We start from the raw sequence: 15,711 nt of genomic DNA, 5'->3' as shown, positions 1-15,711 counted from the left end.
AAGAGAAATGTGATGGCTCTTCCAGATGGCATGTTGATAGTTCTCCTTAAAGCTATTATAGAAGCAAATACCGTCCCCCCCATAACAAAATTTTTAGGCCCTTTAAATATATATACTAAGATTTTGCTGAACATTAAACAATACAACCAGGTCTTGTTTCCATCTGGTAACACACTTCAGTAGGTTAATGGGTGTCCTTCACAGAGACTGGGGCTCTCTGGCACCTTTTACAAAGAGGCTTAACTTGGCAACCCCTGTTTTATAACCTTCTTAGGTTGCCTTCTTTTTACAAGTCTCCAATAAATTCTTGTACAAATCTAATTCATACAAGCCAAACCACTTCACCTTATAATACATTTTTAGCAGTAGCGTCTTTTAACTTTAACACTTGTCGTAAGGTAACAGTGGTTTTCCTGTGGTGGATTGAAAGGAACACGGATTGCTATGATATATGAACTTAGCACAAGTGAAAATGCTGTGGTTAAAATACTTGTACAAATCTCAGATTTTAACCATAATAGTAAATAATGTTTGGCCCAGTGTTTTTCTATGATATATGAACTTAGCACAAGTGAAAATGCTGTGGTTAAAATACTTACTTGTACAAATCCCAGATTTTAACCATAATAGTAAATAATGTTTGGCCCAGTGTTTTTCTATGATATATGAACTTAGCACAAGTGAAAATGCTGTGGTTAAAATACTTACTTGTACAAATCTCAGATTTTAACCATAATAGTAAATAATGTTTGACCCAGTGTTTTACAGCTCAGGAGCTAGAAGGAGTTGATGGAAACAAAATTAAATACTGGACATCATAAATAGATTTTCAAAAGCTATGGGATTTTACAACTTGGGTGGCAAATTTGATTTCTAACCAGAAGTATTTTAATGTTTGTTGGAAGCCTGGTTGATCAACATTCTTTAAAACATGGGAGGATCAGAAAAAAATTGTCTGTTCAAGAGAGGCAATCGTGATTCCTTAGAAGGTGCAATCAAGCCATAAATGGCTGAAGAATGAGCCCTCAGTGTCTCAGAGTAAAAGTCACATTGGTAATATTGAACATATGGAAGTGTAGTTAATATTGTAATGGCTTCTAGATCTAGTCCCCCCCCCCAAAAAAAAGTTGCTGTCTTTCAGGCCAGCTTCAAAAAAAGTAATGAATGGTGGTAGCCTGAAAGCTAGGAAAAAGAAACTGAAATTGTGAGCCCTTTCTCGAAGTTCAGCATGTAGCTAAAAGCACGGTAGGTGTATGTTAGGAATACTCCAAGTGGAACAAAGTTTAGCATTTGAGTAATTAATAAAATTATGCTAAATATTGCATTTGAAGTATCTTAATATTGTCCCAGAATATCACTATGTGCTTGCTTTGGAATCAAACAATCCATAATTTATTTCAAATATGTAACACTTGGTAGCCCACTTTGGAATTTTGTTGTTTTCAGTTGCAGCCTGGAAATATTTATTTATTTATTTATTTATTTTTCGCATTTATACCCCGCCCTCCCCGATAGGCCCAGGGTGGCTTACAGAGGCCAGGCAAAACCTTGCCATAATAAAAACATAATATACATAAAGATTTTAAAACATATAATACATCTTTAAAACATCCTAAATTAAAACATGGTGCTCAAAAATCAGGTTTGGGGGAGGGGTTGTTTTTTGTTTATTGTTTGTAGCAATAAATCCAGTAATTTCTAAAAAGAGAGATGATAGCAGTATTCTTAGTGTATTACTATATTCGTGGATAAGGTAAAGGTCGTACTTGGATAAGGTAAAGGTTTCCCTTGCTCGAAAGCCAGTCGAATCCGACTCTAGGGATGCGGTGCTTATCTCCGTTTCCAAGCCGAAGAGACAGCAATGTCCAAAGACATCTCCGTGGTCATGTGGCTGGCATGACTAGATGCCAAGGTGCACGGAATGCTGTTACCTTCCCACCAAAGCAGTACCTATTTATCTACTTGCAATTTCTTGCTTTCGGACTGCTAGGTTGTCAGGAGCTGGGACCAGAGATGGGAGCTCACTCCATCATGCAGCACTCTTGTCTCGAACTGCCAAACTACCGACCTTCCAGTCTGCAGTTCAGCGTCTTAATCACTGAGCCACCACAGTTTTTACATTTTTAAATAGAATACATATCCTATTTTTTAAAAAAACACGAGGCTTATTATTTTTAAATCATGTTAGATCTTGAGGGCAGGTATAATATACAACCCAGGTCAGTAAACTGGTTCATGAACAATACATGTCCCCAAGCAATTCATATGTAGGCTCCTGGAATAACGGTAGTGAATAGGAATAACGCTAAAAGAAAAAAAATCCTTAGCTGCTCCTGAGCATAAAGGATGCTGATTAACACTAAGGTTATTTGCTTTTTAATCTCCTATTACAGCTTCCCACTTGTTCTGTTTACATGGTAGGTAGAGCTTCTTTTAGCAGAGTGGATCTGCATGACCCAGCCTTAGGAGGTAATTAGCTTGGCATTTTCCTTGCCTTTGAGACCCATTACATTTTTGTTTTTTGAAATATCAAGAATTCATTTCCCCCCAGCTTCATTTGCCAAGCTCTACACTACTCTTCTCATGGACATGCTTTTTGTAAGAGCAGAATCTGAATATATTTGGCTCTAAATTTGGATCCTGTTTCCAAGTTGTATACATAGGAAGATAGTAAGCATAGCTGTTCTCCCAAGAGTAATCTGCCCCTCCTGAAGCGTCTCTGCAAAGTGCAAACAGTGTTTATCCCCATAAAATATATTGCTTTGTGGTTTAACTAATTTCAAGGCAGGGTCAGCTGTGGTATGCATAGAGGCAAGGAATGTGGTATGTTGCATGGACCTAATGTTGGGCAAGCCTCTCCCATACTTGCGTTGAACTGTGCTTCTCTAATTACAAGTCTCTATTGGATAGGATTTGGAAAAAAAGATTGCTTTTTCAGAGAGTTCTGAATTGATTTGTTATTGCACATGGATATTCTTGCAGTGCTGCTTGGAATTTGTAGTGCAAGGCCATGCAGGGAGGAGCATCTTGCCCAAGGAACTGCCGCAACATTCCTTTTTCCTTCTTCAGTGTGTCTCGTGTGTTGTGATGTACTGGCCTCTGACTGGCTATTAGAACATGGCTGGCTTGTTCAAAAGAAAAGCCCCTTCCATCAACCCTTGTCCTTCTACCAGCTTCTACGGTGAGAGATTTTTCCTGGCTACTGTAATGGTGATAAATTACAGGACTGCAGATGAAATTCAATAATTGTTCTGTGAAGAGTGTCTCTCCGGTAGCGCTTTCTGAGGCTCCACTGACAAAGGAAGCGGGGGGGGGGATTTTACTCACTTTCTTCTTCTTCAATGCAACCATCAGTGTTGTGTCACTTTTCAGCTGCACGGCTCCCCAACCCTCAGCATCACCTTTTTGAGGTTCATAGGTGGCTGTCAGGAGAAGGGAGAGGAGAGGTAAAAGCACAGTTTCGCCAGTGTGTTCCACTGGGGCTGCATGGCATCTAGGGCCAATTCTAATTCACGGACTGGCGTTCAAGGAACCCTGGAAGAGCTGAGTGTGCTCAAGGGATCTTCGTGCTTGTCTTTCTCAAGCAGCAGCCTGGATAGCCCAGCTTAGCCAGATCTGATCAGAGCTTGGGAGCGAAGTAGGGTTGGCCATAGCCAGTACTTAAATGGGAGACCACCAGGGAAGACAGAGCTTCCAATGGCAAACCACCTCTGCTCATCTCTTGCCTTGAAATCTCCATGGTCCTGAGGTCACCATGAGTCGTTTGCAACTTGATGGTACGTTTTATTCCTTTCTCAACCAGCAGTGAGAAGCCGCATCTCAAATACTATTTTTGGGATCAGGGCCTTTTAAAGCAGTATGATGTGGTATAGGAGAGATCGCTGGTTTCCAAGAGGAACAGAAATCAGGTACCCCAGTGTTCAATGATGTCTCTCTTTGGATCACAGTGACTGATTCCAGGGTTGGGCATAGGGATGCATAGTACTTTGGTTCTGGTAATGATGATTTTTCTCTTAATTGATCAGCACCATCCAACTTTGTCACCTGGCAAATTTGTAAGAAGGAAGAGATTGGATTTATACCGCCACCCTTCACTACCTGAAGGAGTCTCAGAACGGCTTACAATCTCCTTTTCTTTCCCTTCCCCACAAGCAACAAGTGCAGGGAAATTAATATTTATGGCATGATATGAATAGGGCTATTTTTACTTCTTGCCAGGGGTCCTGTCATGCTTGTGTCATGGGGTCCTGGGCAGGTATGGGCACACAGGCAAGAGTCAAGGCTCGCCCCTGGGGTCACTGAGATAGCAAGCACTTCCTCACAGAACTGTTGAGCCCAGAGCAGTTAGCACCAAACTTGAGGCTGTTTCTGGGACCTGGTACCTTGCAGCTGGAACAGTGGCCTGAAGTCTGGAGGAACTTACCGCAAGCAGGACCTGCATTCTGCCAAGCCTCATGGTGCAGCTTACTCTCCTAAAACTTTGGTTCCAAATGGGAAGCTCTGAGACCGTAAGCTGTGCACCTGTCAAGGCTTTCCTCCTTCTCCATTCCTGGAGCTTCAGTGGTGATCATGGTGAACAGCGACTCCTTTCAGTGGCTTCATTAGCAGCCACAGACTTTCCCTTTGATTTTTGCTCATGGGCCACCTGGGCTTCTGGCCTGGCAGCCGCAGCTGCTTGTGTTTCCCTCGATGGCTCCTGGGAGTCCGAGGGGTCCAGGAACCACACGTCTGTCAGACTTTTAGCCTCCAGACAATCATCCACCGTGCTGTCCTCATCCTCTAGTGAGGGCTCAGCAAACCCAGCCTTGACAGGCAATGCGGTTTGTTTCCACTGCTAGTGTCAAGCACAATGCTAAAGTCCTGCTGCATCACTTCTTATTACAAAACCCCATCTGAAGAAGCGAACCGTGACTCACGAAAGCTCATACCCTAACCACAAATTCTGTTAGTCTTTAAGGTGCTGCTGGACTCTTTTCTGCTGCTACAGACAGACTAACACGGCTACCCATCTTGATCCATTTACAAAGAGAACAAGATGGTTGCAGTAATTCTGTGCTGCGAGCTTTGGCAGAAATGGGAATTAAGTGTAAGTAAAGTGGGCTTTAAGGTGAGTAAGCTACCCATCGAAGCAAATACTGAGTAATAAAACAGATCTTGCTTGTGACCACCAAATGGGTTTACAGATTCAGGAAAAAAATTTTTTACAAGACAGATGTCCTAAATCTATTTTTGGCAGCTGAAAGAGTCTGTTTTGTTTTGTATGAGGTCATAGCTGATAACAAAGAACTGCTGATAACTAAAACTATTTTTTCCTGTATAATTAAAAGAAACAAAATGTAAATTCTCCAAGGACAAGAACCTGATACAAAGACATCCTGAAACCAGATAGTCTGTGACATTGCTCTTCTGCACCCAGCCCCCTGGTTGTTTATACAGGTGTCTATAGAAGAATGCTGGCATTTGGGTTTACCCAATGAAAGCTGATAAGCTAATGGCTCTCTCTCTCTCTTTTTCTCTTTTTTTTTTGGATGCTTCTGTATCTTTATCAACCTTCATCTCTTTAAATCTGCAGACATGATCCCCTTTACCCCAGTCCCCTGGGTGTTATCAGCCCTAGAAAATAGGCTTGTAACTATTCTTGGAATGTGCTGCCTACCACTTTTGTATTAAGCTATTTTCCCTTTTACGGGGAGCAGCTTTTTCCCTTAACCATCTAAAATAGTGCTGTACGGCATAGTGCGGTACGGCATACAACAGATGAAGCTTTCAAGCCACATTGCATCCACATGAAAATTTTTACTTACACCTACTCTAGCTACAACATTTAATAGACTAAGCACATGAGGGAAACAATGTGTAACTCAATGACTTTCAGAGACAAAACCTTCTTTAACAAGGGAAGTATAGAATTTGCCAGTTTTGTATATAAGTATGAGCTTAGAAATTAAGAGTGTCTTGGCACTCAAAATATCCACAAGTTTTATTTATGAGTAGAAAGTAAGTAGCAACTACTGCGAGGTACTAATTGTTATTTTCTGCAAGTAAGCTGGTGTTAGTTTGTCCTCACCTATAGGCCTTTGATTTATATCTCTGTTCACGTTAAACAGAATTAGGATAGTAGCAATCCCGTGTCCAGAAATCTCCCAAGCCTTGTTCACATGTTACAGTGAACACATGTACATCCTGCCTGTACATGTGTACATCTGCTTGTATGGAACAATGAACGTATCTGTTTTCAGTTTACAAATGAAATTGGGGACCAGTATCTGGATAAATGTGCTGTTTCTATCGCACCATCAGCTGTACATGCAGTGAATGTAACAAGAATTATTCAACACATGGATCAAGAAAAATGAATTGAAATGAAATGGACTGTACAGGTGTTCTCTGTACCTTGTGGACAGGGTGTCAGTGTAGCCCTGGTCAAGTGAATATTTAAACCGGGTTTTTCGGTGTCCAAGAGCAACTGTTTTGTTTTGTCAGATGGTGATGAAAAGAAATAATCTCTGAACTCAACATTGCTTCCAGCGAGCTATTCTTGTCTTCTCTGTGTGTGGCCCTTCCCCAGAATACTACTCATGCATAGCTGGTTTGTATATGATGTTGAAATTTGACCATGCTTGGCTTTCATCTGTATATCTCTGTCCTCTGTCAGAGTTTCTCCATTTTCTCTCAAATCAAACCCAGGTCTCCAGATTAGAGTCCGCCGCTCTTAACTGGCTTAACTGGCTTTCCGAGGCCAGTCTAGGGTCAGGGTTTCCAAAAAAGCCAGTTGTCAGGTCCAGTTCCAGGTTGCAGAGGTCCAGTAACAGGAAGGTTGGTGGCTCAGTAGCCAAGTCTTAACAAGCTACAATTCCTTGGCAGTCATCCTGAAACTACTCATCCTGTTTGGTCCTTGCATCTGTTAAACACCTTTATTATGCTGTACGCTAATTTGCTGCTCATCCTCTGCCTATATGTATGGACTGGTAACTTCCATTTCAGTGTATCTGAAGAAATGTGCATGCACACAAAAGCTTGTACCTTGAATAAAAAATTGTTTGTCTTAAAGGTGCCACTGGACTCAAACTTTGTTCTATGGTCTTAGTTGCACATCAGAAATTTCCGTATCTCACGCATGTTCTTCTCATGGAAGTTGCCATCCAGTTTTATTTATACAGTACTGTATATCTTCCTGCAGGGAGCCTACAGTGGTTTGTTTGTGTTTTCTGTCAGCATATTGACCAGACTGAAACCTGCTTTGTTTTAATTATGTGGTATGAATGCGGTGGCTCAAGTGGTTAAGACGCTGAACTGCAGGCTGTGGAAGGTCAGTAGTTCAGCAGTTCGAGACCCAAGAGTGCTGCAAGACGGAGTGAGCTCCCGTCTCTAGTTCCAGCTCCTGCCAACCTAGCAGTTCGAAAGCCAAAATTGCAAGTAGATAAATAGGTACCACTTCAGTGGGAAGGTAACAGCGCTCCGTGCGCCTTGGTGTTTAGTCATGCCGGCCACATGACCACGGAAACGTCTTCGGATAGCGCTGGCTCTTCGGCTTTGAAACGGAGATGAGCACCGCAACCCTAGAGTCGGATTCGACTGGCTTTCGAGCAAGGGAACCTTTACCTTTACTTATGAATAGTTACCCTCAGCTTGATCGTTGGTCTGCTGTGAATGTTCTTCCATGTTCCTGCTCGCACAACCTAAGACCATATGTGTGAGCTGTAGTTCAAGACAGATGAGTTTCATAATAGGTGAGCTGTCCTTCAGTCTAGAGAACTTAAGAGACGTTATGGGGAAATTCTTAAGGAACAGCTGAAAAGAATGGAAGAAGGAAACTGATTTTTTCATGATTGATTTTTTTTTCTAACAGTAACATAATTAGTTTGCTTGTAAGCAGCAAGCTTTCTAACAGCAACTCCATGTTCTGTTCTCTGCATAAATCAAAAGCAGGTTCTTTTCTAACCTGGCTGTCCTCTCCCCCCCTACTTCTTTTTTCCCCTTAAGTGTGTGTTTTTAGTAAATACTAAGATGGGGAGAAATATTTTCCTCCTTCTGCGTTATGTTTTCCTTTCAGTACCTCTAAAGCAGTGTTGCAATAACTTTCATGAGAGTGTTTGGCAATAGCAAGCAAAATGTTTGTGTTTTTCTTGCTCTTGGGCAAAGTGTGTACTTTAAACAGTAATCTGATATGGCAGAGGGTATGTGTGTATATGCCTGCAGGGGGGAAAATCAGATTCAGTAGAAACATGTAATAAATCTGTTATCTTCATTGCATTCTTTCCCTGCTGTTAAGAGTTCTTTAGAGATTACTTTTGTAGTTAAAAGTAGATTGTGTTTTTATCTACACAGTTGCGTTTGGGTTTTCCAACTTCTATTGCAGTCTTTTTTTTAAAAAATGATGTTCCTCTAAAAAACATTTTTACCCCCTTTACTTTTTTTGTCTCTGTGTCACTATGTCATCCTTATTAATTCTGTGAGGGAGAGAAAAATTGCTCTTGGTTTCCAGCAGGCTTGGCTATTTTCTCCAGTTGTGTTCAAAACTGTTTTGGATGCCTCTAACCATTCTCTTTGGGAAGTGAGCGCTATGTGGAATGTGCCATACCCCCTACCAAAGTAAGACACTCACGGGGGTAACGGAACGCTCTCTGCTCTGTGGCCAGTACATTTCCAGCCTGAAAGAAAAAAAACAAAAACAAAACAAGTGATCTCACAAGTAACAATGAACATTCTTTGAAATCCTAGGAGAAGTTCTCTTAAACAACACTGTCCAAAGTCTTTGAAGGTTTGATTTCTGAAATGATAGTTTGCGAAAATGTTTTGCCTAGCCCTTACAGCTACACATACTGAGGCTCTGATAAGAGACTCAAAGTATTTTTTGGAGGAGGACTGAATCACGAAGCAGCATGCTGTGGTGTCAGATTAGATCTGGGAGACCCATGGTTTGAATCGCCACTCTGCCCTGGAAGCTTGCTGGGTGACCTGAGATCTGTCACTGCCGCTCGGCATAACCTACCCCACAGGATGGTTGTTACAAGGAGAAAATAAGAGCAGAGGAGAATGATGTTGTAAGATGCTTTGGATTCCCATTAAAGAAGAAAAGTGGGGCATAAATACTTTCTGTATTTTTAAACTCCTTGGAAGATTTTACAACAACTATGTATCAGGGTTGCTTTTCGTTAATGTTGTTTGCATTTTATCATAGATCATAGCCCTGTGCTTCAGGGCTGTTGTCCAGATTAATTTAAGTATTTGTTTGAAGAAATCAATATTCCCTTTTCAGTCTTTGATAACTTAAGGTTCTTTCTTGCCATAGTAACTCACAGCTTAAAACATATCGCCCTGAATATCTTTCAGAGAGACAATAACAGCTACTTGCACCTTCTTGTCAAACAGAATATCCTCAACATTGAAAATGATGAAAATTACAAATTATATAAACAATTAAATTTATGTAATGCAATTAATAACTCAGTTTCTATGTACCAAAAACCCAACAGTCTTTTAGTGTCCCTTACAAACTGCTGATACAGTCACATTTGTTCATTGATTCATTCAACAGGCAAACTCCATGTATTCCAACCATCCAATGTCCTTGCCATGATTTGACCTTGTTGAAAATTTGCACCTCCTTGGCTGTTCTGCCTACTACACAGCTGTAATGAGACAGAGCATGGGGGGGTACTTAGATGTACTCCTAAAAATATACCTTTCATATCTCTGTTACCTGCCATATTGTTACAAACATGTAACTGAATAAGATAAACACTACCTTTTCAAATTTATTTTTTTCCTTAGATTGAAGAAGGCAGCAAAGCTGCAGCAGTTGACAAGTTGCTGGCTGGTGATGAAATCATTAGCATCAACAATGTGGAGCTCTCTGGGTTCAGGCAAGAGGCAATCTGTCTGGTGAAAGGTTCGCACAAGATGCTGAAGCTTGTAGTGAAAAGGTAAGGTCACATGAATCATACTGAACAATACTGAAATAGAGATGTGGTTGAGATAACTATATATGGTTGAGTGTTGCCAGTTATGAAAATCAGATCCGTCTCTCTTGTTTCTTCCCTTGCTAATTTGTTTTCTTTCTCAGAAAAAGTGGAACATTATTTCCCAGGAAAAAAATCTAGCTTTGGTTTGGATCCTACAAGCATGAGTAAAATGTGCTTATGGAGCTGTATTTTTTCCTTGCCATCCCTTTCACTGGTCCCCGAAGACCTCCTGAGAAGCCAGTGTAAAGGGTCAGGGAAACCTCATGCAAAAATCCATGGAGCACACAGAGGGCTGCAGTGAAGCGGGAGAAATAAGATGAAATCACCCCTCCTCCTTCTGCTGATGGGCAAGCCCAGAAATATTTCTAGAGGAGAAACAATTTCATTCAGTTCCCCTTCCTCATGGCAGGCCCCTCATGCCTTACGTTTGTATTGGATTTCGTCACACTTCCACCCTCTAAATGTAACTTGAATGCAGAGGTATGTGAAACTGCATCTTGTCCTGAATCCTGTGTAGGATCCTCACTACTTACTTTGCTGTGTGATTTATCTGCAAGTCAGCAATGGCTGTTTTTGTCTCTTTTGTGTGCCACAGACTTGAAAGAGCATGTGGACACTCTCCATGCTTGCACAGGAAACCTTTGCTAGTTGCTATGACAAGCTGTGGAGGCTGTAGAAACAATTATAGACATGTTCCAGCAACCAGTGTCAACTCACAGCCGTGATCAGACTATGTACCACCCAATATCAACTCAAAGCTATAATCAGGCTGTATATCACCAAAAAAGAAACCTCTACACTGTAGAGCGACTGCTAAAAATGCAGCCTGTGAAGATGAGGCTCGGTTAAGACGCCAGTGGAAGTAGAAAGTGGATAACGGGACCTTATTTATTTATTTTTATTTATTATTATATTTCTACCCTGCCCTCCCCGCGAACGAGCTCAGGTCGGCTCACAAAAAGGGCACCATGTGCCAAGATAAAACAGTAAAAACCTTGGGTTCTGAAGGGTCTGGTGGAATCTTGGATTACAGTTGTGGAGCTGACATGCTGTTGATGCACAGGGAAGGCAAATGTTCAATCATATTTTAAAATACGATTGTTCCTAGTCCTGCTATGTCTCAACACTGAGTCATACAGAAAATGGTGGCTATTATACATCCACCTGAATGTTTTTAGTGGATTCTCCGTAATGGGGCAGTAAGAACAGAAGAACGTTAGGAGAGCTCTGCTGTATTTTATTTTTTTTATTATTTTATTTATCTTTACATTTATATCCCGCCCTCCCCGAAGGCTCAGGGCGGCTCACAAGGGGCATAAATGCCTGGTTAAAACAATGAACAATATAAAATACAATATGCATAATACACTAAAAAATGTCGGTCCTCCAGAATTACTTAACCGTAGATTTCAAGATGGGCTTCTAGAGGTTTTATACCAGAACAACAAACCAACAATGTGCGTCCCAACTACACTTTCATCTGCCAAGGAACGTCTCATGCCCCCAGTAATACCTACTCCACCGATGGTCAAAGTGCGGAGTTGAGGGGCGGTGATGGAATAGTGGTGGCGGCGGCTCTTACTCAAAAGCCTGGCGGAAGGGCTCCATTTTACAGGCCCTGCGGAACTGCATCAGGTCCAGCAGTGCCCGGATCTCCTCTGGGAGCTCATTCCACTAGGTAGGAGCCGCCATTGAAAACACCCTGGCCCTGGTGACAGCTAATTTGATGTTTCTGGGGCCTGGAATATCCAGGAGATCTTGATTCCCCGACCGTAGTGCCCTTGGGGGAACATGTGGGGAAAGGCGGTCCCTTAGGTAAGCCGGACCCTGGCCATGTAGGGCTTTAAAGGTTAAAACCAGCACTTTGAAGCGAATCCGGTATGCCATTGGCAGCCAGTGCAGCGCTTTCAGCACAGGCCAGATGTGGTCCCGTCTAGTGAGACCCATCAACAGCCTTACTGCAGCATTCTGCACTAGCTGCAGCTTCCGAATTTGCGACAGAGGCAGCCCCATGTAGAGAGTGTTACAGTAGTCTAGCCTCGAGGTGACCATCGCCTGGATCACTGTAGCCAGGTCATCTCGGTCGAGGAAAGGAACCAACTGCCGTGCCAGCCGAAGATGGTAAAAGGCCGACTTGGCAGTGGCTGCCACCTGGGCCTCCATCGTTAATGAGGAGTCCAGGAGCACACCCAAACTCCTAACCTCCGACGATGGCACCAAGGGAGCCCCAACCCCGAACTGATCCGACTCAGGCCCAGGACCTCCATCTTTGCCGGGTTTAGTTTCAGCCGGCTCAGTCTTAGCCAACCAGCCACGGCCTGTAACGCCCGATGAAGGTCATCTGGGGCGGATCAGATAGAGCTGGGTGTCATCTGCATATTGATGGCACCCAAGCCCACAACTCCGGGCAATCTGGGCAAGGGGGCGCAAGTAGATGTTAAACAATATCAGGGACAGCACCGCCCCCGAGGCACCCCACATTCAAGAGGCCCCCTCCGGGACCGCTGATCCCCTATCGCCACCCTTTGTCCCCAACCTTGGAGAAAAGAGGCAAACCATTAAAGGGCAAGCCCCTGAATCCCCACTTTGGCGAGGCGGTGGGCTAGCAACTGGTGGTCGACCGTATCGAACACGGCCAACAGATCTAACAACAACAGTGCCACCACACCGCCACAGAGGTCGTCAGTCAGAGCAACCAGTACCGTCGCCGTCCCATGACCCGGGCGAAAGCCGGACTGGAAGGGATCGAGGACAGAAGCGTCATCTAGAAAGCCCTGTAGCTGTGTTGCCACCGCCTTCTCAATATGTTTGCCCAAATAGGGCAAATTGGACACCGGCCAATAGTTGGCCAATTCGGCTGGGTCCAGAGATGGTTTTTTCAAGAGAGGGTGGAACATTGCTTCCTTGAGTGCCCTAGGGAACCGTCCCTCCAAGAGGGACTTGTTGACAATCTCCCTCAGGGCACCTCGAAACCGCTTGCAACCCACTTTAACGAGCCAGGAGGGGCATGGATCAAGGTTGTATGTGGTTGGACGCACAGATACGAGCACAGATACTGTATCAGACCAGTGGTCCATTTAGTCCGACATCCTTTCTCACGCAGTGGCCAACCAGTTCCTCTAAAGGGACAACAACAGGACATAGAGGCTGAGACCTTCCCCTGATGTTGCCTCCTGACTCTGGGATTCAGAGGTTTAGTAGCTCTGAATGTGGAGGTTCCCCTCAGTCACCATCCCTAGTACACACTGGTGGCCATATCCTCCATGAATTTATCTAATCCCCTATTAAAGCTGTTTATTCCTGCAGTCATCACTACAACCTTTGGCAGTGAATGCCACATTTTAATCACTCTCTGTGTAAAGAAGTATTTCATTTCATCCATCCTGAATCTACTGCCTATCAGTTTAATTTGATGCCCTTGAGTTTTAATATTTTGGGAACGGGAGTAAAATTTCTCTTTGTCAACTCTCTCCACCCTGTACATAATTTTATAAACATGTCCCCCCCCCATCATTATTATTATTATTATTATTATTATTATTATTATTATTATTATTATTATTATTATTATTATTATTAATAATAATAATCTACTTTATTGTCATTGTACATAGTACAACGAAATTAAGATGCAATCATTCGGTGATCTACAACCATACTCATATACACTCACACAACCATTCACAACCATCCCATAACTCCCTTAAGGTTCACATTGCAACTTAAACCACCAATGTCACCCAAATTCCAATTCATACAGCATTTAAAGCAATAATAGCTCTCAAATAAAAACTGTTTTTTAATCTGTTTGTCCTTGTTTTAATTGTCCTATATCTTCTACCCGAAGGCAGCAGTTCAAACAGGGAGTGTTCAGGGTGTGACAAAGCCTGCAAAATGTTCTTTGACAGGGGCATTACAATATCGGCCAGTTTATGTTCAGTCCCTTCCCTAATAATTCCTAACACAGAGTTTGCCTTTTTCACTGCTGTGAGCCCATCATGAACACATGAAACTGCCTCACACTGAATCAGATATTGGGTTGACACTTTCATTGAGCTATCCACTACGACCCGAAGATCTTTTCCCTCTCAGTCTCAGCAAGTGTGGACCCATTAGCCCCTACTTGAAGCTGGGATTTTTGGTCCCAATGTGCATCACCTTACACTTACCAACATTAAACTTTAAGTTTAAAAGCTGCTCTGCCACCTTTTTGATATTAATCGCCAGCAGCCTGGTTCTTTTTTGGTTCAAGTGAAGCCTGTCTCTCTTGTACAGGTTTGGCTTGTCCCAGAAAGTTCCCCAGTGCCTATCCAATCTGAACCCTTCGTCCCAGCACAACTTTGAGACCTTGAGACTCTCACTCTCCACAATAGCAGAAGAGCTGTCAGCACAGCTGAGGGTCTCTTCCCCGAACCTCTCTCTCTGCCTGAGCTTCTCCAGGTCGGCAGCCTTAGCCTCAAGGGAACAAACCTTCTCCCTGAGAGCCAAGAGCTCCATACACTAAGCACACGCTCATGATTTCCGCGCAATGAGTAGATAATCCTACATTCTCTGAAAAACATTGGATAGCTCCCGCTCACCTGCCGGCTTTCTAACTTCATAACTGATTAGTCGTGAAAAGGTATGTTAGAGTGAAATTGGGTGCTTACCTGACCTAGGGCAGATTTCCGTAGCAGGGAGGATATAGCAGCGCATCACTCTCCTTCCTGATGTGGACCTTGTATGTCCCTTCTCAGGAAACTCAGACTAGAAGGGCTCTGTCCTGCTCCCCCTCAGCCTCTCATGGTGAAACTCCCAAGCTCAACTCCCCTGTCTGAAGCACTGTGAACAAGCCCCAGGACCAAACCCCAGAGGCATCCTCTGTGCCTTTTACAGGCTCAGCCCTCTAATGAACTATACTTTACAGCTGAGAGCTGTGGCTCCACTCCCAGGAGTCTCACTCAAGCAGAAGCCCCTCCCAGCAGAAATAATAATAATCTTTCAATTTATTGATCGCTCAATCCTTGCAGAGCTGCCGGCTCTGAGCGATTTACAGTTACTCATGAATTCACACGGGACTAACAATGATAGGGGTAAGGGAGGACAACATATATCTTTTTTAATTCACACACATTTTCGCAGTCGACGGGGAGTTTGGTCAGCTGTAAGCTTCAGACGTGTTCCGGCAGCATTCTCACTCGGCGTTGCTTGATGTCGTCATGTGCTAAGGAATGTAAAACTTCTTAGTTTCTTGCAGGGTCTACAGGCCCAATCCCCAGGCTAAGAGCCACAGGCCAAGAGCCCTGTGAGTCTCATCCTTTGGCTCACACCTCTGATGAGGAGGAGCCTTAGAGTTCAGAAGCCCACAGCCCCCACCTCCCAGCAGCAACAGCAGAGGGTGAAGCCAGCATTTACTCCAAGCAAACAGACCTTCCTCCATCAGCAACAAAGCAGACAAAAGACCCAAACAAAACACCACTCTCTAACATCATAGCTACAAGCACCCTCTCACCCTCAAACACTGTCCTCTCACAAAGGAACCTCAGTTAATTTCCCCCAGCAGTTTAGCAAAGGCAAAAACCCCCAAAACCCACTCACCTTCCCAGCAGCTCTCTCCCGTGCGCCTTCTCCCAGCCCAGCTGACTCAGTTCTGACTCAGTAATTTCTGGGCATCATCAACTCCACATTTAGGAAAAGATATATTTGCGGTCTTAGTGAGGCCCCTTTATATCCTTCATAAGACCACTTGAATGCTTTTTAGGTACAC

General features: G+C 43.3%; 1 protein-coding gene across 1 annotated transcript in view; it reads left to right on the top strand.

Annotated features, from left to right (window-relative positions):
• SHROOM2 (shroom family member 2) overlaps positions 1 to 15,711 on the top strand; it is a 168,413-nt gene that overhangs the window by 58,794 nt on the left and 93,908 nt on the right. The window contains exon 2 of the mRNA XM_015423139.1: positions 9,775 to 9,926. Coding sequence (XP_015278625.1) covers positions 9,775 to 9,926 — 152 coding nt within the window. The remainder of the gene's footprint in view (positions 1 to 9,774; positions 9,927 to 15,711) is intronic.

Source organism: Gekko japonicus, unplaced genomic scaffold (genome assembly GCF_001447785.1).
Source record: "Gekko japonicus isolate JY-2015 unplaced genomic scaffold, Gekko_japonicus_V1.1 scaffold478, whole genome shotgun sequence".
Classification (NCBI taxonomy): domain Eukaryota; kingdom Metazoa; phylum Chordata; class Lepidosauria; order Squamata; family Gekkonidae; genus Gekko; species Gekko japonicus.
Note: the sequence above shows the minus strand (reverse complement) of the source record. Positions and strands in the feature narration are given on the sequence as shown.